At 43.5% G+C, this 23,873-nt stretch overlaps 1 protein-coding gene across 1 annotated transcript in view; it reads right to left on the reverse strand.

Annotated features, from left to right (window-relative positions):
• Positions 1 to 23,189, reverse strand: part of LOC145342641 (transmembrane protein 182-like) — a 34,367-nt gene extending 11,178 nt beyond the window's left edge. Inside the window, exons 1-4 of the mRNA XM_080188187.1 lie at positions 22,952 to 23,189; positions 8,622 to 8,742; positions 5,520 to 5,612; positions 2,198 to 2,335 (exon numbers count right to left, since the gene is read on the reverse strand). Coding sequence (XP_080044313.1) covers positions 2,198 to 2,335; positions 5,520 to 5,612; positions 8,622 to 8,742; positions 22,952 to 23,119 — 520 coding nt within the window. The 5' untranslated portion in view covers positions 23,120 to 23,189. The remainder of the gene's footprint in view (positions 1 to 2,197; positions 2,336 to 5,519; positions 5,613 to 8,621; positions 8,743 to 22,951) is intronic.
• Positions 23,190 to 23,873: the final 684 nt, after the last annotated feature.

Here is a 23,873-nt window from a genome sequence, read left to right on the forward strand (position 1 = left end):
TACATCATACTATTTGAACACAATCTGAGTCATCTCATATCCTGAGTTTTCAACATTTCCTTACCAAGTGCAACCTTCTCAAAGGGGTATACACACTTCCCATACATACATCAGACTTCTGAAAGGAGTATACACACATCAGGAACGCAACACTTTTTGTTTGTCTTATCTGAACTTCATTTACCACTACTCAGCCCAGAATATCAGAGTAATATATCTACAAGTGCAAAATATTGCATGAAGCAGGATTTGATTGAACAAATAATTAATCTGTACAAAAAACTTATTTCAGATAGTCTTATTCATTGAGTAACAAAGAGCATAACCCAATTTTAAGACATGAATAAATTTGACAATAGTCTGAAAGTCAAAGAAAAACTAAATTACAGATCAGTGGCAAGAAATTTGGACCAAATATTTGACGACATTCAGATGTAAAACTGTGGAGAATTTCCACTGAAGCTTGCAAGGATCAGAAACAAAATATTTGCTGGTATTACATTATATTGTTGATGGATAGCAGCCTTAGATTTGAATGCCAGTTTCAAACTTATTACAAGTATCCACTGAGTTGTTTAAAGAATAGATGAAAACTAGAATAGTGAAGGCTGAGAAGCAGGACTATTATGTATTTGTGAGGTTTTAGTCAAAGGAAATAATGGAGTTAACAGATGCTAAGGAAGCAAGGAAAATTTTCCTCCAATCCTTTGACATTTTCTTCAACTTCATTTTGTTGGAACCATAGAATCCTTACAGTGCAGGAAGAGGCCATTTGGCCCATTGACTCACCAAAAGACCATCTCATCCAGGCCTTCCCCTCCATTCTATTCCTGTAACCCTGCACATTTACTACAGCCAATCTACCTAACTGACACAACTTTGGACTCTAAGGGGCAATTTAACATGGCTAATTTTCCGAACTCGCACATCTTTGGACTGTGGTAGGAAACCAGAGCCTGTGGAGGAAATACATGCAGACACATGGAGAACATGCAAACTCCACAGACATTCACCCTTCTTTCTGAAAAGAGCTAAGACAGAATGGGTTATAATTTGATATCTTCTAGCGTCAATATTCTGGCACATCACCCAATTAGCCAAGTGACATTGGACAGTATGAACAACATTTGTAAGTTATCTGAGCATGAGGGATTCTACATTGATCCTGTGCTTACTTGGTGTGTCCATTAGAAGATATTAATGTAAGTTCAGTACTCCTATGCTTTCAGCAGGAAACTCTTTTTGAAAAGAGGGTGGACAAGCTTCAATGTTATAGCCCAGTTCTGACAGTACCTTAGAGTGGGATTCCTTGCCTGGAGCATGGGGATGTTGAATTTATCCTAATGAAATGAAATTCCTTCAGTGTTGCTAGGTCAACATCCTGGAACTCCCTTCTGAGCAGCACTTTCGGGATTCTACAACATAAAATGCAGTGATACAAGAAGGCAACCTTCCAGAATGGACAATAAATGTTGGCCTAGCCAGTGATGTCAACATCTGGTGAATGAATAAAAAAAAGTTAGGAGCAGGAAATGTCACCAACATTTCCCTAAACCTAACCTTGTTGCCTTGAGGTCAATTATAATTTTGTTCTGCCACCTTAACTGACTTCAAGCAGACCGGTGACTGAACCTGTTCAGTTGTTTTGTGTTTGATTATGCTAGTCTGTTTGCTATTGATTCTCAATATGCTTATTGGATAAGCCTGGCTTTGGACTCAGAGCAAAGTGTACAAACTATGGACGTTGATGGAAGAGCAGGCATTTTATATCACTGTGAATAAACTTCTATTACACAGAGACAAATTGGTTTCACCAGCACACTTCAGGAATTCTGGGACCAGTGGGCATCACATGGTGCCCACTGCACATTCTACTTTACCTAGACAAATTTACTTTTGACATTTTATTTTTGTTACAGTGCCCCAGCCAGGAGCCATCACCCCTATCATTTTTGATTAATTTAGTGATTGTTGTTTGTTATTTAAAGCATGTGAACTGATCTGTCAATTCTGCATAGCTCTGAGATATGATATGTGCAACACCAGGACCTACCTGGTGTTCATGGCTCAACATCAAATTGAATGAGCCACCAAAAGTTTTGGGGAATAATCTTTGAAAAAAATGCCGAATACATTATGAAATACCAACACTGCAAAATTATTCATTTTGCTTTTTTGAACATGAAAAGCAACTTACCAGAGGTCAAAAGGAATCCACCTCCCGACTTGTAGAGTTTTGCACTCACAAATGGCACTGCACAAACTACTAGAAATCCTCCCACAAGACCAGTAGCCACACCTAGTATTATGAATGCTGTCCAGAAGCCTCGATACACTGTGTAATGGAAAGAATATTAAAATTAATTAATCCAGTTGATTATTTAACTACATTCATTTCAGTTTCTGAATACAAGCTGATCTGCCTCTGAATTGTCCATGAACAAAAGTATGAGGAAAAATTTGTGTTTTATTTTTCTCTGTAATGTGCTTTGCATTCGCTATTTCTTTCCGTTGCACTGCCTCTTTCTTTGCCTCTATGTTTCTCTCTGGTTTTCAAACATATTCTCTCACTGGGTGGAATCCGATGGAGGTGACTGGAGTCTTTTTGGATGACTGGAGAGCCAGCGTCACTTCTCTTCGAAGAGGCCCACTGCATCTTGAGGCACTGAACAGACCAATGGTAGGCCTTCTCCAAAGACCCTAGTGGTGTATGCCTCACCGTCAAGAGTTGCTGGCCAATTAGAGGCTGGCAGTGCCTCTGTACTCAGCAGTGTCAGTGGCCAGGTTGTGACTGCTGCTGGTACTACGTCCACCCGGTGGGCATGACTGATGATGAGTCGGGGCTCATGGAAAGGGGAGGGGTCATGGGGGAGGAAGGTGGAGGGGGCAGATTGGTGGCAACGGCAAGGAGTTGACTTTTTGCACCTCCACCATCCCCCCTTCCTGATCCTAAGTCCCTCAATTAAGCACAAAGAACTTTTGAGAGAGGCATCCTCCAGCAACCTGCAAACAAACATGCCAGAGTTTGTGTGCTGTGCTTCCTGTATTTGACAAGCCCCCCCACCTGTCTGCCGTTGAGTTAATGCCAGCAATGGCAGCGTGAGACCCTTAACTGAGCATTAATTACCCACTTAAGCGAAACATTTGGCAGTGGGAGTGAAAGGCCATCGGTGGATCTTGCTGCCAAGGGGTTAATTGGGTTGAAGGTGGCAAGGAGATGTGGTAAGGTAGTGTCTGGAGGGAAGTCCAATGTTTTTCCAATGCCAGGGGACATTTCCAGTAATTTCTCCAATATTTTGGAGATGACCAATTAATAGATCTACTGGTGGCCATTTTATTACCATTCACTATGTATTATAGCAGAAGGTAGGGGACTCGCTATGCAGGAAACAATACGAGTAAACCTTGGTGTGTTTGCTTGTAGGCTCTCAGGGGATGCCTCATTCAAAAGCTCTCAGTGCCAGACTGAAGGCCTTGGCATCAGAAAGGACAGGTATGGGCTGAAAGTCAAAGCCCTGCCCTTGTTGCTAACCCCCTCTAACTCCCTCCCCTGTAACCCTCCTCTCTGTGATACCCTGTGAGCCCTTTTCCGCCATCACTCGCTGGGCTTGGGGCCCTCCTCAATCGGAAGCCTCTGGTGGATGTAATACCCGCAGCAACCAGTCTGCTTGCTGGCACCGCTGAGTACAGAAAGGCTGCCAGCCTCTGATTGGGTGGAAGCTCTTAATGGGCATTACATATGCTACCGGGGTCCTTGGAAGGGCCATTGCCGGTCTGCTTAATGCCTGAATAGAGACAATACAGTGAGCCTTCTTGAAAAGAGGCATGGGGGGTGGGGGGAGATTGCCAGCCCTCCAATCATTGGATATCATCCCACAAACTGCACAATGCTGGGTTTGACTGCTGTCAGGTCAGGCCCTGCCATGTGAAAACATCCACTTGGCCTCCTCATGGCTTCCTGTTGCTGGCATCTTTATTCACAGAGGCCAGCATATTTAGGTTGACAGTGTTTCCTGCCCTAACATCTGAAGAGTCAATGGGGAATATATCTCCACTAGTACCAGCTTCCCCACAGCTACTGAATGCCCTGAGAAGCACTGATTGCATGGTGATGGGACTTCCCTCCTTAATTCAGGAGGAAGTCCTGGCTTGGAGCGCTGCTGGTTAACCTGTTTGGTTTGTGGCTCTCTAGCAGAATCAGAAGCTGTAGTGGACAGGCGTGAGACTCCCAGATTCTATGTCCTAGGAATCCAGGACTAAAAAGTAGGAGGATGGAGACACTGCAAAACCCAGACCCTGTTGGATGGGGAGCATCCAGATTAAAAGGAGATTTTTGATGGAGGCACCTCACACCCCCACCTCAGTCCCCACCCTTCCTGTCCAAGGTTTCAGACCTTGGATCCACACTGCCCCTAATCCATCAGTCTGATGATTGGGCAGGAAATGGCTCTTAATTGTCATAAGTGGGGCTTCAAAAGGGACAGGGACCAGCCAGCCAACTCAGGCCTCATCCTGGACTGGTTTGATGGCCAGGGTGGGAGTTGGGGGGGGGGGAGGGGGGGGGGGGGGCTTTCAAAATGTCAAAATATTTCTCACACTTTCTCCAAGGTGCTTCAAAATGGAGCTGCCTGCTTCTCGTCTTTGCAGATTCAACAATGGCCACATCCATCGGTGGCACTGCCTCTTATTTGACCACTGCTGGTAAAATTACCACTCTGCTGCCCGTATGCCAGGGTTTGGGACCTACACTGTGCCTGTAAAATTACAGCCTTTATCTTTCCCTTCTTTCAACATACCATTCAGTTTCTGTTCTTCCTTTCAGTTCTCGAGGAGATCGGAAGAGCTCTCAGCAAGGTGGAGTTAAGATTACAATTAGATGAGCCATGGTCTAATTGAATGGTGGAGCAGGCTCAAAGGGCTGAATGGCTGACCCTTGTTCCCTTGTCCCTATTCAATTGAGATGCCAGGAGACAAAATAAAATCTCTCCCTAGAAATGAAGCTTCAATCCTGAAATTTTTGTTCTTGGAAAATGGGAAAAGTATGAGACTTTGGGAAGGCAGGTCGAATAGAAAGAGAGCTCAAATGTGGCCAGAGAAATTCTACCTTTTTATGATGACATGAGAAGGAGTAGAAAGTGAATTAACAATTAAACATTTCAATGGGTGCAAGATAAGTGAAGAACAGAAGCAGGAAGAGGTGGCCATCAGAAGACTGTAAGCAAAGGCTTGGATGAATGGATCACAAAATATCTACTTAACCAATGATAAAACAGTTGAAATCTGTGAACAAATTCCCATTGGCCAATCTGTTGCTAGCAGAATAATGGAGACAGGGTCAAATGGTCATCACAAATGAATCAGAGTGGCAGAAAGATATATGGACTTAGACGATCAATCAATTAGCAAAGACCATATACACAATATAGAAAATATATATATTAATTAATATGCACTTGTTAAGGAGAATCATATACTCTTATTTAAAGCTATTTATGCATTATAATTGTTTCAAAACATACCAGCAGAGCTGTCATGTGAGTATACAGGTCCCATTGCAATTGGAAAAGGGAAGAGATAGCCATGGACACAGTATTTGGATGGAGGTTGGTTTGCTGTATAATACAAAATATGAAGACATTAATCAAATTCTCCAAAACAATGTTCTAGATTTGTCATTTCTGGGATAGATATTGCTAAATGTTTTATTCCTTTTTTTCTCAGCTTTGTTTGTCCAGATTGCTTTGGTCAGATCTTTATTGTTAGGGTTCCTGCACTGGAATGTTGTCTTCCACATTTTTACAGAAGTCACTTCATTAGATTTAATATGGGGTCACTCGCCATTTTAATGATTCCACTCTTGCAGCTTAATAATGGGAAGAGGGAAACTGTGGGCAGAGAAAACAAACGATTCCCAAGGTCTGAAAGGAAGAGGATCAACTTTAAAACTCTTGTTCTTGAAATCCTGGAAGAGATTATTTTGTAGAGTATTTTCTTTAAATAATGCTTTTGGTTGCTGCGCAAACATAAAAAAAAGGATGCCTACAAGGATCAAATCTAGTTTCACAAATTGATTTACTTCTTTGTTTCAGGCAATGGTTTACATTCCTTGAAAAGTAAAATATTATTTTGCAGTGGTGAAAGTCATTGTCAGCAAATAAGTCGCTTCAACTCTGAAAATGTCAGTCATTTTATACTGAAAATAATAAACTGGTGTTTTTGATTGGGTGGCTGATGGTGTAATCAAAAATGTGGGCATTTTGAGGAGAATTTGGAAAGTAGGTAAGGATGTTACAAATTGGAACCGCCTTGGGAGCGGGTTCCAGAAATCTGGGCCAAAATGGGTAAAGGCTCTGGAATAGGTGGTCAAGGCACGGAATAGTTAATGGAAGCTCCAAAAGAGGCAAGGGTGAGACCTGAAATAAAGAGCTGGGAGGTACTGTGAGCCCACTTGGGGGAATTTAAACAAGGTCAACGTTTATAACTTAATTAGATAGAGGAAACGGGAACAGCCCAAATAGGCAAAGGCTGGGAGTTAGCTAAGCAGTAGTTTATCAGTCTTATCTGGATGATGATGAGTTTTATATGGTGATATCTGGGAAGAAAGTAAGGACAGCTTTGGAGACCAGAAGCCTAGATGAGCACTTAAGGGAAGATAAGGTAACTGATAGATGAAGGCAGATGATGTTACAGAGGTAGAGATAAGCCGTTTTGGCTTTATTTCATTACCTTGGAAGCTCCTGTTTCTTTCCAGCTACAACCATGTTTATTGATCTCAGCCCACTGCTCAATCTGCTTCGAGATAAGGCAGCAGGGAGCAAGTCAAATCAATTATATCTATGCCGTGAGCTTGATTGCTTTCCTTAAGGGGAAAATATGAAATGCAAAGCCCACATTTGTGACACATCCCAGGTAAATATATTTGTGAAACATTAAGTGGGAACATATTAGTCCATAAATCCCTCGACCCATTTCCCTTGAGTATTAGAGGTGGCTCGGTCAATAGTACTCCTGCCTGCTAATTCAGAAGATCATGAGTTCAAGTCCCACTCCAGAAACATGAGCATAAATCCTGAATGATGCTCTGATGTAGTACTGAGCGAGTGCTGTACTCTCACCGGCACAGTGCCAACTAGCGAAGGTAATTAATACCTCCCGAGATTGGTTACCTTACTCTAGTAATGTTTGGCAGCTTGAAAGGTCTCCGAGGGAAGAATGCCAGTCTCAGCTTGCATGGATTCCATTGTATGTAAAGGGGCAGCTCCTGGAACTGCCCTTATTATTGTTGATGAAACATCTGCCCATGACCTCCTTAGCTGGAATTTACAGGAACTGTCCAATTGGGTGGAATCCCAATGAAGTCTGGATATGGTTCATTTTCTGGCTCCCTGGACATAAGCGCAGCCTCCGGCCGCTCCAGCCCCTGGAATTTTGGGACCCAAATGTTTCCTCTGTCTCGCACACTTTAAATGATGGCCAAATATTTTTCTTTTCAGTCTGCTTTGCTGGGAGAAAGTCAATTATCCTCCAGGTTTCAGCCACATGTTCACCTCTGGGTCACAATATTGTTCAAGTCCAACAGCAGAGATTCGAGCATATGATTCAGTACTGAGAGGCTGTTGCACTGTCAGAGGTGCTGTGTTTTGAGTGGAGCATTAAGTTGGAACCGCTCTTCCCCTCTTACAGCACGACTGGAGGAAATGAAGGATGTTCTCCCAGTATTCTGGCCAGCATTTAGCCCTCGACCAACGAAAGGTTACCGGCCTGAAAGATCAACTGTTCTTCTCCCTGTGGATGCTGCCTGACCTGCTGAATACTTCCAGCATTCTCTGCTTTTATTTCAGATCCCCAATATCATTAAAAGCAGATTATCTCGCCACTTAAGTCATTGTCGCTTGTGGGAGCTTGCTGCAAATTGATTTTGATATTTTCATGAATTATGACAGTGACCACACTTCCAAACTTCGCAACTATGAAGTTCTTTGGGGAATCCTTAAGAAAGGTTATGAATCACATGACATAAATCGGACAGGATTTTCCCCTGCGGTGTGTTTTATTGGTGGCAAAGGTAGACCTTCCAGCCCTGCCGCAGTGCCTTTCTGAACTGCTGCACTCTAAAGTCTTAAGTTTATTTATTAGTGTCACAAGTAGGCTTACATTAACCCTGAAATGAAGTTGCTGTGAAAATCTCCTAATCTATGTAGGTTTCCACCGGATGCTCTGGTTTTCTCCCACTATCTGAAAGGCGTGCTGGTTGGGTGCATTGGCCATGCTAAATTCTCCCTCAGTGTACCCAAATAAGCACTGGAATATGGTAACTAGGGGATTTTCACTGTACCTTTATTTTGCATATCACACCTGTCTCACCACTGGAGAACCCCCATGGTGGGGGTCTCCTTCAATAGGATTGGAAGATGCCACCAGCGGGAAAGGTCAGAACATCCCGCTTGCAAGCTTCGTCTTCTTTTTGAGATTGTGATTAACTATTTCTAGAAAATTGTTGAACAGGGACATCTACAGAGTGGTCCCTGTATTTCAGCTGAAAGCACATTTTGGGTGTGATACAGATATATTCGGCGCACATCAATGATTGAAGTTGACAGCAATGTATTGGTGCTACTCACTGAACCAGAAATTCCAGATACTATCATGGGAAATGTCTTCAGTGAACCAACAGCGCCAAATGAAACCCTCATGGTGAAAGGTGATGGCTGATTCATCATGTTCTTCTGGTGCTTGCCTGCTCTGCATAACAACATAATACATTACAGATTACAAGTCGATAATGGTAAGAGATCCAGATTATAGCAAAGATGCACAAGAAACTTGCGTTCTTGCCAGATTAGAATTAAACAATTTAATGTTTGTTTCTAAGCTGGATTTATCTAAACTCGCTGAGCTGGGGGAGTAGAGGTCACCTATTACAAGGAAGGAGACTTGTCCTTCTTCCCAGGTGTCACGCTTTACACGCAGCTTGTTGGTAAGGGATTGACATTCCAAGCGATTGTGAGGCATTCCAGATAAAACGTTAAATATGAAACTATAAAACATTCATTCCCTCCACCACCGATACAGTGGCAGTAGCATGAACCATCTATGAGATGCACTGCAGGAACTCACCAAGTCTCTTCAACAGCACCTTCCACACCTGTGACTCCTGCAACCTGGAAAGATAAGGACTGTGGACACATGGAAACACCACTACCTGCTAGTTCCCACCTGACTTGGAAATATGTCGTTATTCCTTCACTGTCGCTGGGTCAAAATCCTGGAACTCCCTCACTAACAGCACTGTGGATGTACTGCAGGGTGGCATAGTGGCATAGTGATTAGCACTGCTGCCTCACTGCGCCAGGGACCCAGGTTTGATTCCCAGCTTGGGTGGCTGTCTGTGTGGAATCTGCATGTTCTCCCCATGTCTGCATAGGTGTCCTCCGGGTGCTCTGGCTTCCAAAAGATCCAAAGATGAGCTGGTTAGGTGCATTGGCCATGCTAAATTCTCCCTCAGTGTACCCAAACTGGTGCTGGAGTGTGTTAACTAGGGGATTTTCACAGTTAATGCAAGCCTTCTTGTGACACTAGTAAATAAAGTTAAAACTTTAGCGTGCAGCAGTTCAGAAAGGCAGCTCAGCGCACCTTTTCAAGGGCAATTAGAGATGGGGAATAAATGCCGACCTAGCTAGTGACACCTGCATCCCTGAAAAGAATTTTAAAAAGACAATTAAAAATATACAATATAATAGAAGATGTTATGTCATATTTGTCAGCGGGGTGTTCAATTTCAATTTGGATCATGAGGCTAAAAGATATGGATGAAGATTCAGCTAACGTTTGCTCAGAGATATGTTTGATAGTAGAGCCATTGGCCGGGATTTTACCGGTTTGCCTTGATGGCGGAGTGAGCCGATAAAATCGCGCGAGAGCCGAGAAATCAGGATCGCACCTAATTTTTTGGCTCTCGCGATTTTATGCGAGGCAGGTTTCCGGCGCGGTCAGCCTCTGGTCAAAAATGGGCGGGGCTACATATCCATGAATGGGGAACAGTTGTGTTGGCCTCGCTGCTGAAACCGGAGTCCATTGAGGCCCCTCCCAGGGAGGCTGACGGCAAAGGGAGTGTCGCTTGGGCAGTGCCAGACTAGCAGTGTCAGCCACCTTGGCAATGCAAGCCTCGATAATGCTCACCGGGTAGCTTTGCACTGCCCACCAGGCAGTGCTGGGGAGGGGCCTATGGGGCATGGGGCTTATAGGAGCAGGGCTTATAGAGGGCAGAGTTTATATGTGTGGGACCTGAAGAGGTGGTCCGATTGAGGGAGTGAGGGCTTCTCCACACTCTGCCTGTGATCGAACTGGGGGCGGGGGGGGGAGGCATTGCCATTCTGCAGGCGATTGGTGTGGGGGATGGCCCGCTGCTGCTCTGCAGGCAATCAGATCAGATTGGGAGGGGAGGAGAGTGGTGGCGGGACCCGCTCAGCATCATGATCATTGCAGGGGCTGCATTTTGTGTTGTTGGTGAATCCTGTCCCTCAGAAACTCCTCCAGTAAACTACCCATCACTGACGTCAAGCTCACCAGCCTTTAATTGCCTGGCTTGTCTTTGCTACCCTTCTTAAACAACGGAACAACATTAGCCACCCTCCAGTCTCCCGGAATTTCACCAGTGGAAAGAGATGAAGAAAGTATCTCTCAAGGGCCTCAATAAATTCTCCCCTAGCCACCCACAAGATCCGAGAATGCACTTGATCAGGCAAAGGGGACTTATCTATCTTAACGCGCTTTAAGGCTGCAGATACCTCCTCCCTATTAATATGTATGTGCCCTAAGACATCACCTCTTGTTTCCCTTATTTCTTTAGCACCTATGATGTTCTCTGCAATAGTCCATTAGAAAGTCTGACAACACCAGGTTTTAGTCCAACCGATTTATTTGATAGTAAACTCACAAGCTTTCGAAGGGACTCCCTCTTCGTCAGGTGAATGGAGAGTTCTCCATTCACCTCTCCATTCACCTGACGAAGAGGGAGTCCCCTCGAAAGCTTGTGAGTTTACTATCAAATAAATCGGTTGGACTAAAACCTGGTGTTGTCAGACTTTTTACTGTGTTTACCCCAGTCCAACGCCAGCACATCCACATCATAGTCCATTACAGCCAGTCAATGCTATGTGCTGATATCCTTTCTGAAAAAAACGGGAGGATTGATTGGCAGGAAACAGGATTAAAAATTATATGGATGAGTTTTGTCCTGGTGATTATCTGGTTCATCCTGTGTCCTCTTACTAGGTATGTTAAGGAAGATCTGAAGGAAGTTCATTGTATTTTCTTTTGAGATATTTGTGTACACATTTTCTTCTAAGTGCCCAGCGAACACCTCCAGCAACACAGCTGGACGTAGTGGCTAGGATTTTACAGCCTTGTTTGGGCGCGACCGGAAATTCCCAGCTGAGGTCAATGGAGATTTCCATTGTTGGACCCTCGCCCACTCCAATTCTGGGCAGGTGAGGTGGTAAAGTTCCTGCCAGTATACCTGCTGCCAGCTGCTCACTTTGCTCAGGCGGGGTGGTGAAAGAGCTGGGTAGGGTGTCATTCTAGGCTTCTCGGTTAGTCTTTATTACCAAAGGCTTACCCTGAGCATTGAAGGATTCCATTGAAAATTTGCATGTGTTGTTGGCCAGTTTCATGATGCTTCCTGTGAGAACCTTTGACCGTGTCCAGAGTTCATGAACAGCGGATAAATACAAGTGGCAAATGGTAGGTCAATCATAACAACATATGAAACAGGAGATGAATGGGTCCCGCAGCATCTCAAGCCTGTTCTGCCATTCAATGAGATCATGGTTGAACTTGAGCTTATACAATATGTTAACTTAATCAACCTATTCTGATCCCTTAATCCCCTTTGGATCTAACATCTACCAATCCCAGTCTTGAATATGCATAATGATTGAGTGTCCACAGCTCTCAGCGATAGAGAATTCCAAAGATTCAGAGCGCTTTGAGTGAAGACATTTCTCCTGATCCCAGCCCACTTTCAGAATCCAATGACTCCTAGATCTGAACCCACCAGTCAAGAGAAACAGCTTCTTACTCCAAGTGGTCTCAGAGTTTTATACAGTTTAATTGGATCACCTCTCATTCTTTGAAATGCCAGAGAATATAAGCCCATCCTACTTAGTCTGCCTGCACAGGACAGCCTCGCATGCCTGGAATCGACCTACTGAACCTTAGTTACGACCCGAGGGCAAGTATATCTTTCTTTAGGTAAGGAAATCAAAACTGTACGTCACACTCCAGGAGTGGTCTCACAAAGGCCCTATATAATTGTATTAAATCTTCCTTACTCTTCGACTGTTTTTGCAATAAAAGCCAGCATATATTTTTTGTGCTCACTTCAAGTTAGCAACTGTAGGGGCCCTGGGAGCAAAGGAATTTAGCTGTTAATCCAGAACACTTAAGGGTCTGTGTCATTCCAGCAGTGAATGGCAGCTCAGCTCCTTCATGTTGCAAGACGCACAAACTTACAGCTGTGATGCATTTCAATCCTGCACATGCTTTTGTTACCAAGCTGTGCTTTCAAACCTCAGAGGTTCATTCACACGAACCTGGCACCTCACCATTTCCATGTGCTGTTTTCAAACAAAAATGTTCCATGAGAGACACAGCACTGATTTTTTTTGTGCCCTAAAGCCGTCTGATGTGTAAATGAAGAACGGAGCTCGAGATTTCCAACGTTCAGAGTTTGGACTGCCGTTTTCCAGAGCAGAAATTACCTTGTAAGGTGGTGTTGCTGTATATGTCTCACGCTACTACTACCACCTCATGGGCAGTAAGGTTTCAGCATATGGATTGAACATATCAAATTTGCAATTGTAAATGTACAGAAAAAAAAGCTAAGATAACATGAGGAAAACAAGAGAAACTGACACCTTTTTCACCAGGACAGAAAGGGGAAATTGGAGATTTGATAGAGGTGCTGAAAAAAAATGATGGGAGCTATTTAGTTAAAGCAGGTGCCAAAATGGGTGCTGTGCTAATAAAAATCACCCGCTTGGAAGTCTGGATTTAGCATGCATTTTTCCAGTTAACTGATAATCATTATGAGTTGAACCTGCCTACAAGACCCTGAAGCTGTCAATTAACTGCAGGCTGATTGCTCAAGCACTGATTAGACATAGTTTTCCTGGAGATATAGCTGTTGCCTGCGGTCACTCACTTCCTTCTGGTCTTTCACACATCTTTCAAATGGACTCACTCTGCATCATGATCATTGCAGGGGCTGCGTTTCGTGTTGGTGAATGGCTGTGCCATTTGAAGGATGTGTGAAAGAGCAGAAGAGAGTGGGACCATGAGCTCTGATATGGCACCAGATGTCTTCATGGGGGAAGTGGGAAGGACCCCACAGAGACAATTAGTGTACTGCATGTGGGAGGTGGTGGTGATAGCCAGGGGTGCCACCCCCAGCAAATGGTTCTAGTGCCACAAGGAATTTAACAACTTAACAAAGGCGTTCAAGGAATGTTCCTACCTCACAAACAAACTTCTCAACAACTACACAGCACCACCATCATCTCAACACATTTTACCCATTATCAAGCTATACATTGGCTTTCAAACACCCCACACTATTGCATATTCCACAGGCTGCACTTACATTATGTTAGGTCTCATACACATAGGTGCACACAAATACTCCAGTCAATACATTCATTCCTAATCCACCATTCTTTGACTTCCAGGAAACTCCATAGAATCCTACAATGCAAAAGGAGGCCATTCAGTCCATCGATTCTGCAATGACTCTCTGAAAGAGCATTTTACCCAGGCCCATCCCCTCAACCTATCCCTGTAAATCCACGCATTTACCATGGATAGCCCAGCTAATACAAAATAGGACTTACTAGGCCGTAACAGGACCTGAGTAAAAAAAGGTCGATATGAGTTTTGTGTAGATGAATTGGCAACAAGTATTTTTATTGGTTGGTGAGTTGATATTGAGAAAGTGTAATGACTTCAGTCAGGACATTGAGGTTGGCCTTTTGGAGTATGAACTCCCTGATTAAGGATCCCCTTTTTGCAACCTTGTGGAATCCATGAACCATGTCTATGTAATGTGTTGTAGGTTGCACATTTTCAGTTTCCTAAAAAATCTTTTATTGATGTTTTGTTTGCAGTTCAGTCCCACGCTCTTGATCTACGGGCACCCAGTGCAGAGTGGGGCGTGGAAGGAGGAGGATCTCCTTATGAACTTGCTCCTGGGCCTGGCAAGGCATTCCATTTGCAGGTCCAGGCAGTGGGTGATCGAGGGGGTTGTCCAACCCCACCGTTTGCCCCTTTAGCATGGCTATATTTGTGGCTAGGTGCCCTGGAGAGGGAGCATGCGGTGTCTGAGGACACAGTTTGTTTATTTGTTTGAACACAAAAACACTCTGATTAAGGATTCAATTGATAGGCCAATCAGGAAGTCTTTGCCTTGTACTTAACTGGGAGTGTTAATTCCTCTGACACCCCCAGAGGCAGACTGCTAACTGCTAGCACTCTGTGTATTGCTGTTAGAGTTTGTAAATAAAGGGACTTTCGTGAAGAGACTTCGACCTCTGAAGACTTATTACTCCTAGTTCTTATGTTCTTATGATATTTGTGGGAACTGCCATGCTGCTTTACAGTAATGCAGCCATGCCCTGCTTGCCTCCCTTCACTTCCCACTTCCCCAGGCTGTAACCTCCTTTTCTGTCACTCTCTGTCGATATCAATACACTCCCTCCCCCTTTCCCCATCAGCAATTTCTCCTTGACATAAGCATTACATTAGCTCCCTGTTATATACTATTGTTTTACATGTAACTACCTGAAAGTAGCTAGGAACTGATGTGTTATGTATAAGTGTTCCAGAGGCCACATCTCACAGCTGTGCTAGCAACTGATGTGAAGCATAGCAGAAGCAGTTGTACAAGACTGCATGGCAAAGTTAAACAGTTTCCGATCTTCTCAATCTTTATAATAAAGGCAAGATATTGCAGATGCTAGCAGAAAATGCTGGAAAATGGCAACAAGTCTGACAACGTCTGTAGAGAGCGAATAGAGCCAACGTTTTGAATGTAGAGGATCCTTCAGCAGAGCTTTAGGTGTGATTATTAACAACATCTAGGAATCAAAAGATAATAAGAAAACTCAGCACTCCCAATGTCGAAAAACATTGAGGGCTAAATGGTTTTATAAAAATATCACTAACTAAAATTCTACAATAACTTTGAGACAATAGTTAATTTTATTTATATCTGTTCATCCATTGCAGTAACAGAGTTGGGATTTAAATTTTAGGAAAAGTCAGTCATAACATTTTGTTAATCAAAGTAATATTCACTCTCTGGAAGAATTATCTACTTAATTCCATTCCCTTGACTTTCTTTCATATTCAAAATTTTTTTCAAATGTTTCTCCAATTGTTTTTCAAAAACAATAATTAATTGTTCTTCCTCTACATTATTTCATTGGAACACATTCCAAAGTGTTCCTCTGGAACACTTACACATAACACATCAGTTCCTAGCTACTTTCAGGTAGTTACATATATAACAGGGAGCTAATGTAATGCTTATGTCAAGGAGAAATTTACTGATGGGGAAAGGGGGAGGGAGTGTATTGGTATTGACAGAGAGTGGCAGAAAAGGAGGTTACAGCCTGGGGAAGTGGGAAATGAAGGGAGGCAAGCAGGGCATGGCTGCATGACTGTAAAGGAGCATGGCAGTTCCCACAAATATCATAAGAACAGAAGAACTAGGAGCAGGAGTAGGCCATCTGGCCCCTCGAGCTTGCTTTGCCATTCAGTAAAATCATGGCTGATCTTTTTGTGGACTCAGCTCCACTTACCCACCCACTGACCGTAATCCTTAAATCCTTTACTGTTCACAAATTTATCTATCCTTGCCTTAAAAACACTCAATGAGGTTGCCTCAACTGCTTCACTGGGCAGGGAATTCCACAGATTCACAACTCTTTGTATGAAGAAGTTGCTCCTCAACTCAGTCCTAAATCTGCTTCCCCTTATTTTGAGGCTATGCCCCCGAGTTCTAGTCATGCACAATTGATTCCTTTAACTTACTGCATGAGAGTAAGCACATTTAAAAAAGGCTGTGAACTTCAATAAATCAGCCACACACTACAAAAGAATCGAAGGCATTCTGATGTGGAGGCCAAGATTCTCGGGGGTGGGATTTTCCGGTCTTGGGGCAAGCGCTGCCAGAAAATCCCGCCCAGAGTCTATGGAGCTTTCAGAGACAAGAGCCATGATTTAACGGCATGGTAGTCGCTGGAGCAAATCCCATAATGGTCACTAAATCTTGCGAGAGGCCAGAAACTGGATTTACGCCACTGAGATTTCAGTTTGGGATTTTCCCCGCTCCCCTCACCCTGCCAGATGACACGATCAGCTTCGTACCCAAGAAGGCCGTGGGCCTGATTAGCATTTATTAGCATGTATTACAATATCATTAGCAGGCTAGATGCCACTACTTCCACCTGCAGCATATCTTCCCACCCAGCTGGCCGTGAATCACCGCTGCTCTTCAAAAGCAAAATGACTACATCGGGGGGCACATAGGTAAGTATAGGTGGCGAGGCACATGGCCTAACAGTGCCAATGGTGGGTCCTCTGGGGAGGACCCTTTTGTGCACTGGGGGGTTCATGACCCAATGCCTGTGAGAAGAGCTGGGGGTGCGGCTGATGCTTGTGTGGAGGACTGGGGCAGGGGTGGGGGGGGGTGGGTGGGGGTGGAGGGGGGGGGCAATCCTCCTCCATGTCCATGGAGGTGGAAGTTTAATTTCAGTGCAGACTGGGGCACCCTGTAAAGATGGTACCCTAACGTTCCTGGGTCAACCTTATCAGCTCTATGAGGACCTGCCCCATCAGAATGATGGCATAAATCACACCTCCAGATTCTCTGTGCCAGAAAATCTGGAATATAGAACACAGCTGTGCATTCAGTAAAATACACACTGGTTTACAGTCTGAAACTTACACTCTGACAAATTTGGGACAATTCCGCCCAACGGCTAAGATAAGTCACAGATTGAAACCAATGAGAGGTCAAGTGACCCAGCTGGTGAGTGAAAAAAACCAAGAGTTGACCAGGCAGACAGAAACTGATACAGACCCAACAGAGACAACATCCCAAAACCTCTCTGAACAAAGCGAAGCCCTACTTATGGTTTGAAAACCCATCAAAAGACCACATTGCTATAAACCAGGAGTTCTTAAAGGAGCACTCCAATTCAATATCACGGTCTCTAAGAGGGTTAACTAGCCATGACTACAGAGTGAATGCTTCAGTGAAAAGCCAAAGTTACAACATCCACTGTCGAAAATGACTGTGAACAAGCATTCGGACAATTCATGAATAATTATTTTGATTTCTTACCTTTTATCTTAACTTGGCAAGTTTGAACATCTGATAATCTTGCAAACTTTCATTTCTTTTGGTGCATAACTGAGGACATTGTGTGCGAATGTTCTTTTCCAATAATGGAAAGTTGGACTTTTTCATGCGGTTTCAGTCTCTTTGTCATTCATTTCTGTATGAACTGAGTAAGGTTTAGTAATAAAACCAGCTCCTTACTTGTCAGCACAAGGAATTGAGCTGGCTTAATTCTTACACAGTTAAGTGCACATTGAGTTTGCAACGCCACATTTTTAACAACTTCATACTCAGTTATAACCAGCCCAGCAGTGGGTGGAGTCAGCTTACCCTTCCTAAACTGGTCCGAACGGTTGCTAATAAATCCAAGAGAGAAATGAAAATCCTCTTAAAGACAGGATAGAATATAAATCTTGCTATCACAGGAAGTGATATGCTTAGATGCTGTAAAAAGGAAAGAAGATGGGTAGGATATAGATGGGAATAGAAAAAGACATTGAAAAGCTGACATGAGGGAGATGGAACGTGAGGAAACTTGTGAGGAGTAGAAACACCAGTACAGATTTGCTGATCTAAGTGGCCTGTTTCTGTACCGTAATATTCAATGTAATTTTATTCAATGTTGAGTTGGGCTGTACGTATTTCAGGAAGGAGTTCCAGATGTAACAGTACAACTCACACTTGGCACTCATCTCAAACCCATTCTGTTCCACTGCATCTGCATCCATTGCTTCACAGCTCTAATTTCCAACCTTCCTTTCCTTTAAGTGGTTTCCAGTTTCTCAAAAAAGAAGTGAAGCCCCGTTTAAAAAAAAATCCTCGTCCAGATTGGGAAATGCATCCAATTACCCAAAGATCAGCTGGGGTTTGTATCGACTAAAATATGTCTTAACCTATGTGCCAGCTGCTCTCAGTAGCTCCACATCTGGTCGAGTTCTTTCTTAAGAACGGATTGTGTGGTTCCTGTGTTTGTTGCCAATTCTTGTTTATAGCTCTATATTGGCCGGGATTCTCATACGCCCAGCCACCGCTGCCAGTGAGAACTCAGCGCTCAGTCAGAACTCCATTCACTCTAGCGGGACTGGAGAATTCCAGCCGCAGGCGAGGTTGAAGAATTCCGGTCATGATCTCCTAGAATATCAATCAGTTGTAGGGAATAAATCTGGAGAATGAACTATGACTTGGTCAAAACTAAGTTATGTTTATATTTTTGTGCTGCATTCAGAGTTACGTTGATCTCTCACCCCTAAAACTATACGGTATACATGTCCATCTTTTTATACCTCACGTGGATTTCTGCTGCATTACATTTTTCCTGATGCAATAATTCAATTATAAAATTGTTAGCCAGGAGCCAGAATGGAAGAGGAACCTCCCCACACAGCCAGAAGCATACAGGCACATGTGGGCTTCCTCCAATTTCCTCGCCAAAAGAATGCTCAACAGTTTAAAGACTTTTCCCGTCCCTCAACGCACAAGGCTTATTCATTGCATTTTCAAATTGCTAAATGCTTGATTGGTTTTCCGATTTGGATTTATAACACGTGTTCATGAAATATATATGTTTTATATATATGTATTATTTTTAAATCCCAGGAATTCAAGCAGTTCCCATTTTTGGGAGGAGCTGGTGATAGAGCTCAGTCCAATTTCCTGACTCAATACGCAACAAGTTCCATTTGTTCCAGATCAAAAACATTTTGTGTGAAGTAGAGATCAAACCTATAGCCCATCAATTTAAGACATAACATATTAATATTCAAAATGGAAAGTTCTTGTTATCCGGGAATGGGAAGAACAAGGTTGAATTTATTAAATTTTATTCCTTTATGGGTTATGAGTGTCTCTGGCAAAGGCAGCATTTGTTTCCCATCCCTGATTATCCTGGAATGGGGTAGCATGCAGCAGTTAAGAGACAGCCACATTGTTGGGGATCTGGAGTCACATGTCAGCCAGACCAGGTAAAGGATGGCAGATTTCCTTTCCTAAAGGGGAATGAACCTGGTAGGTTTTACAACAATAAGTGCTAGTTTATTGGGATTAGCTTTACATTGAAGATATACTACATAAGAACATAAGAACATAAGAAATAGGAGCAGGAGTAGGCCATCTAGCCCTTCGAGCCTGCCCCGCCATTCAATAAGATCATGGCTGATCTGTCGTGACTCAGTTCCACTTTCCCGCCCTCTCCCCATAACCCTTAATCCCCTCTCTTATCAAGAACCCATCAACCCGCTTCTTAAAAATATTTAGCGAGGCAGCCTCCACCACTTCAACGGGCAGAGAATTCCAGAGATTCACCACCCTTTGAGTGAAGAAGTTCCTCCTCAACTCCGTTCTAAACCGCCTCCCCTTTATCTTGAGGCTGTGCCCCCTAGTCCTACTGTCTTTTTTGAGCGGGAAGAGTCTCTCCACCTCTATCCTATCCATCCCATTCATCATCTTATACGTCTCAATGAGATCTCCCCTCATTCTTCTAAACTCTAACGAGTACAAGCCTAGTTTATTCAGCCTCTCCTCATAGCTCAATCCCCTCAACTCCGGTATCAGCCTAGTAAACCTCCTCTGCACTCCCTCCAGGGCCAAAATATCCTTGTGCAGGTGCGGCGCCCAAAACTGCACACAGTACTCCAGCTGCGGCCTCACCAATGCCCTATACAGCTGCAGCAAGACCTTCCTACTTTTATATTCAATCCCCCTCGCTATGAAGGCCAGCATCCCATTCGCCTTCCTGACCACCTGCTGCACCTGCAAGCTGGGTTTTTGCGACTCATGCACAAGGACCCCGAGGTCCCTCTGCACCATCGCCTGCTGCAGTTTTTCGCCACGTAAGTAATAGTCCTTCCTACCATTCTTCCTACCAAAGTGGACCACCTCACACTTGCCAACATTAAATTCCATTTGCCATTTCCTGGCCCATTCGCCCAGCCTATCTAGATCCTTCTGCAGACTCTCCACACCCTCCGCACAATTTGCCTTTCCCCCAATCTTGGTGTCATCAGCAAATTTCGACACCCTGCACTCGGTTCCCTCCACCAGATCATCTATATAAATGGTAAAAAGCTGATGCCCCAGCACCGACCCCTGGGGCACCCCACTAGTCACCAACCGCCAATCCGAATAGCACCCATTGACCCCCACTCTCTGCCTCCTATCTGACAACCAATCCTCTATCCACGCTAACACCCTACCCCCAACTCCATGTCCCCTGACCTTCTGCAATAACCTCTTGTGAGGTACCTTGTCAAACGCCTTCTGAAAATCCAGAAAGACCACATCCACCGGCTCTCCTCTATCCACTGCCCTAGACACATCCTCATAGAACTCCAGTAAATTTGTCAGACACGACTTCCCTTTAATGAAACCGTGTTGCGTCTGCTCTATCAAGCAATTCCCCTCAAGATGCCTCGCAATTTCCTCCTTAATGACGGATTCTAACATTTTACCTACCACAGACGTTAAACTAACCGGCCTATAATTCCCCGCCTTTTGCCTAATTGAATTTAAACTCCACCAGTTGCCATTGTGGGATTTGAACCCATGTCCACAGAGCATTAGTCTGGGTCTCTGGATTACTGAAGACATTACCACTATATCATCACCTCTCCATAACATAGAAACATAGAAAATAGGAGCAGGAGTACGTCATTTGGAAGTTGGAGCCTGCTCTACCATTCATCATGATCATGGCTGAAAATCCAGCTAAATAAACTGATCCTGCCTTCCCCCCATTTCCTTTGATTCCTTTCACACCAAGAGCTATATCTAACTCCTTCTTGAAAACAAATGTTTCAGCTTCAACTGCTTTCTGTGGAAATGAATTCCACAGGCTTGCAACTCTCTGAGTCAAGAAATTTCTCATTTCAGTCTGAAATGGTCCATCCCGTATCCACAGACTGTGACCCCTGATTCGGGACTCCCCTACCATCGTGGCCATCCTTCCTTCGTCTACCTTGCCTAGTCCTGTTAGAACTTTATGGCTGGAATTTTACTGTCCCACCCACCATGGGAATCGGAATGGGCGAGCAGTGGACCATGGCAAGGTCTGTTGACCACAGGCAGAATTTTACGGTTTTGGGACAAGCAAGACCATAAAATCCACCCTATACATTTCTATGAGAAGAGCTCCTATTCTTCTGAACTCCTGCAAATATAACCCTAATGAATTCAATCTCTCATATACCAGCCCTGCCATTCCAGATATCAGTCAGGTAAACCTTCTCTGTATCCCCTCTATATCAAGATCACCCTTTCTCAGGTAAGGAGACCAAAATTGCACACAGTATTCCAGGTGTGATCTCACCAAGGCTCTGTATAATTGTAGCAAGACATCCCTGCTCCTGCTCTCAAATCCTCTCACAATGAAGGCCAACATATCATTTGCTTCTTTATCACCTGCTGCACCTGTATGCTTACCTTCAGTGACTGGTGTACAAGGGCACCCAGGTCTCATTGCACATTTCCCTCTCAATCTATAGCTATTCTGATAATAATCTGCCTTCCTGTTTTTGCTACCAAAGTGGATAATCTCACATTTATCCACGTTATACTGTATCTGCCATGCGTTTGTCTGCTCAGCTTATCCCAAACACACTAAAGCATCTCTGTATCCTCCTGACAGCTCACTCTCCCATCCAATTTTGTGTCATCTGCAAATTTGGAGATATTACATTTGTTCCTCATCTAAATCATTAAAATTTATCGTGAATATTTGGAGTCCCTGCATTGATCTCTGCAGTACCCCACTAGTCACTGCCTGCAATTTGGAAAAAGACCCGTTCGTTCCTACTCTTTGTATCCTGTCTGCCAGCTAGTTTACTATTCATCTCACATGCAATCACATGCACTTTGATTTTACAAGCTAATCTTTTATGTAGAACTTTGTCAAAAGCCTTCCAAAATTCCAAATAAACCACATCCACTGGCTCCTCCTCATCAACTCTACTTGCTACATCCTTGAAGAATTCCAGTAGATTTGTCAAGAATCATTTCTCTTTTGGAAATCCATGCTGACTCTGTCCAATCCTGCCACTGTCTTCCAAGTTCTCTGTTGTAAAATCTTTTATAATGGATTCTAGTATTTTCGCCACTACCGACGTCAGGCTAACTGGTCTATAATTCCCTGTTTTCTCCCTACCTCCCTTATTAAATTGTGCACTTACATTAGCTATGCTCCAATCAGTAGGAACCGGTCCCGAGTCTATAGAATTTTGGAAGGTAAGCACCAATGCATCTACTATCTTTCTTTCACTTCATTAACTATTCTGGAATGTAGATTATCAGACCCTGGGGATATATTGACCTTCAATCCCATCAATTTCCCAAAACCATTTCTCTACTAAAACTGATTTCCTTCAGTCCCTTCCGTCACGAAACCCTGTGTTCCCCAACATTTCTTCTATGTTATTTGTGTCCTCCTTTGTGAAGACAGATAAATTGTAGCTCTAACTCTTTCAGTGTAATGTGGACAGTTGTAGTTATGTGTGCTGCCTGACCATTGTGGTTGGTATCTTTAAATACAACATGAAAACCAGAGACCTCCAAACTCACCGGTGTGGCAGCCTTAGGCCTGGATGTTACGTTCTCAGCATGGTGTTCATATACTTCACAGTTCTCTGTTGCTAGGAGCCAGTAATCTGTCCCAAATGCCACCAAAAAGAGAAGCAGTCCAATAGCTCCAATGAGCCCTGCTACAAAGGCAATAATGCTGACTTTCATGGTCAAGTTAAAGTTTGTGAGTGGGATAACGCTTTTAACTGGAAACTATGTCTGCTTCTATGTGTGTGAGAATGAGACGGCTATTTTAAGAGATAGATCAACTTCATTTGGTAACTGGTGTAAGTTTCACAGGAGCGTGGTCCAATATATATTAAAATAGATGACCTTGCCAAATAAACATTTGACGATAAAAAAGTGTAACTGCTGTTACTAAAGGGATTACTTGGTGTAATACGTATAACGTAGTTAAAACACTTCTTTTGTTTCCAGAATTAGTTTGGAATCTGAAGGCACCAGTAGTGAGGAAAGTTGGCCTAATTTCCATAGAATGGCATATTTCTTAAATACCAGTGCTTCAAGCCAGCTATCTGGTTCCCATGTGTGATAGATCATAGGGAAAAAATCCTGCCAAGCAAATGCTGCAGATAACTGTGTCCCTCCCTCAAGATTAAACACAAGAGTGTAAGCTATACAGGGGGTAATGGGAATATGAAGGCAGCCCAAGCTACAGACTGGGAGTGATTATGAGTTGTGTTACTACAACAAACTTCAAACAGACCCATTTCAAATTCCTTTCCCCATTGTTTTAATGGTGGTTATGGCCAACATATTTTAGAAGATGTTAAAATAGTATTGAGAGAAATGTGGTATATATGGGTGAAAACATTCCTACAATAACATTGTTCATACTATTTTGAAAGCTTAAACCACTAGTAAAGAAAGGCCACCCAACATCAAATCAAGCAGAAAAGAA

Source organism: Carcharhinus amblyrhynchos, chromosome 4, assembly GCF_965287045.1.
Source record: "Carcharhinus amblyrhynchos chromosome 4, sCarAmb.v2.hapA, whole genome shotgun sequence".
Taxonomy (NCBI): Eukaryota; Metazoa; Chordata; class Chondrichthyes; order Carcharhiniformes; family Carcharhinidae; genus Carcharhinus; species Carcharhinus amblyrhynchos.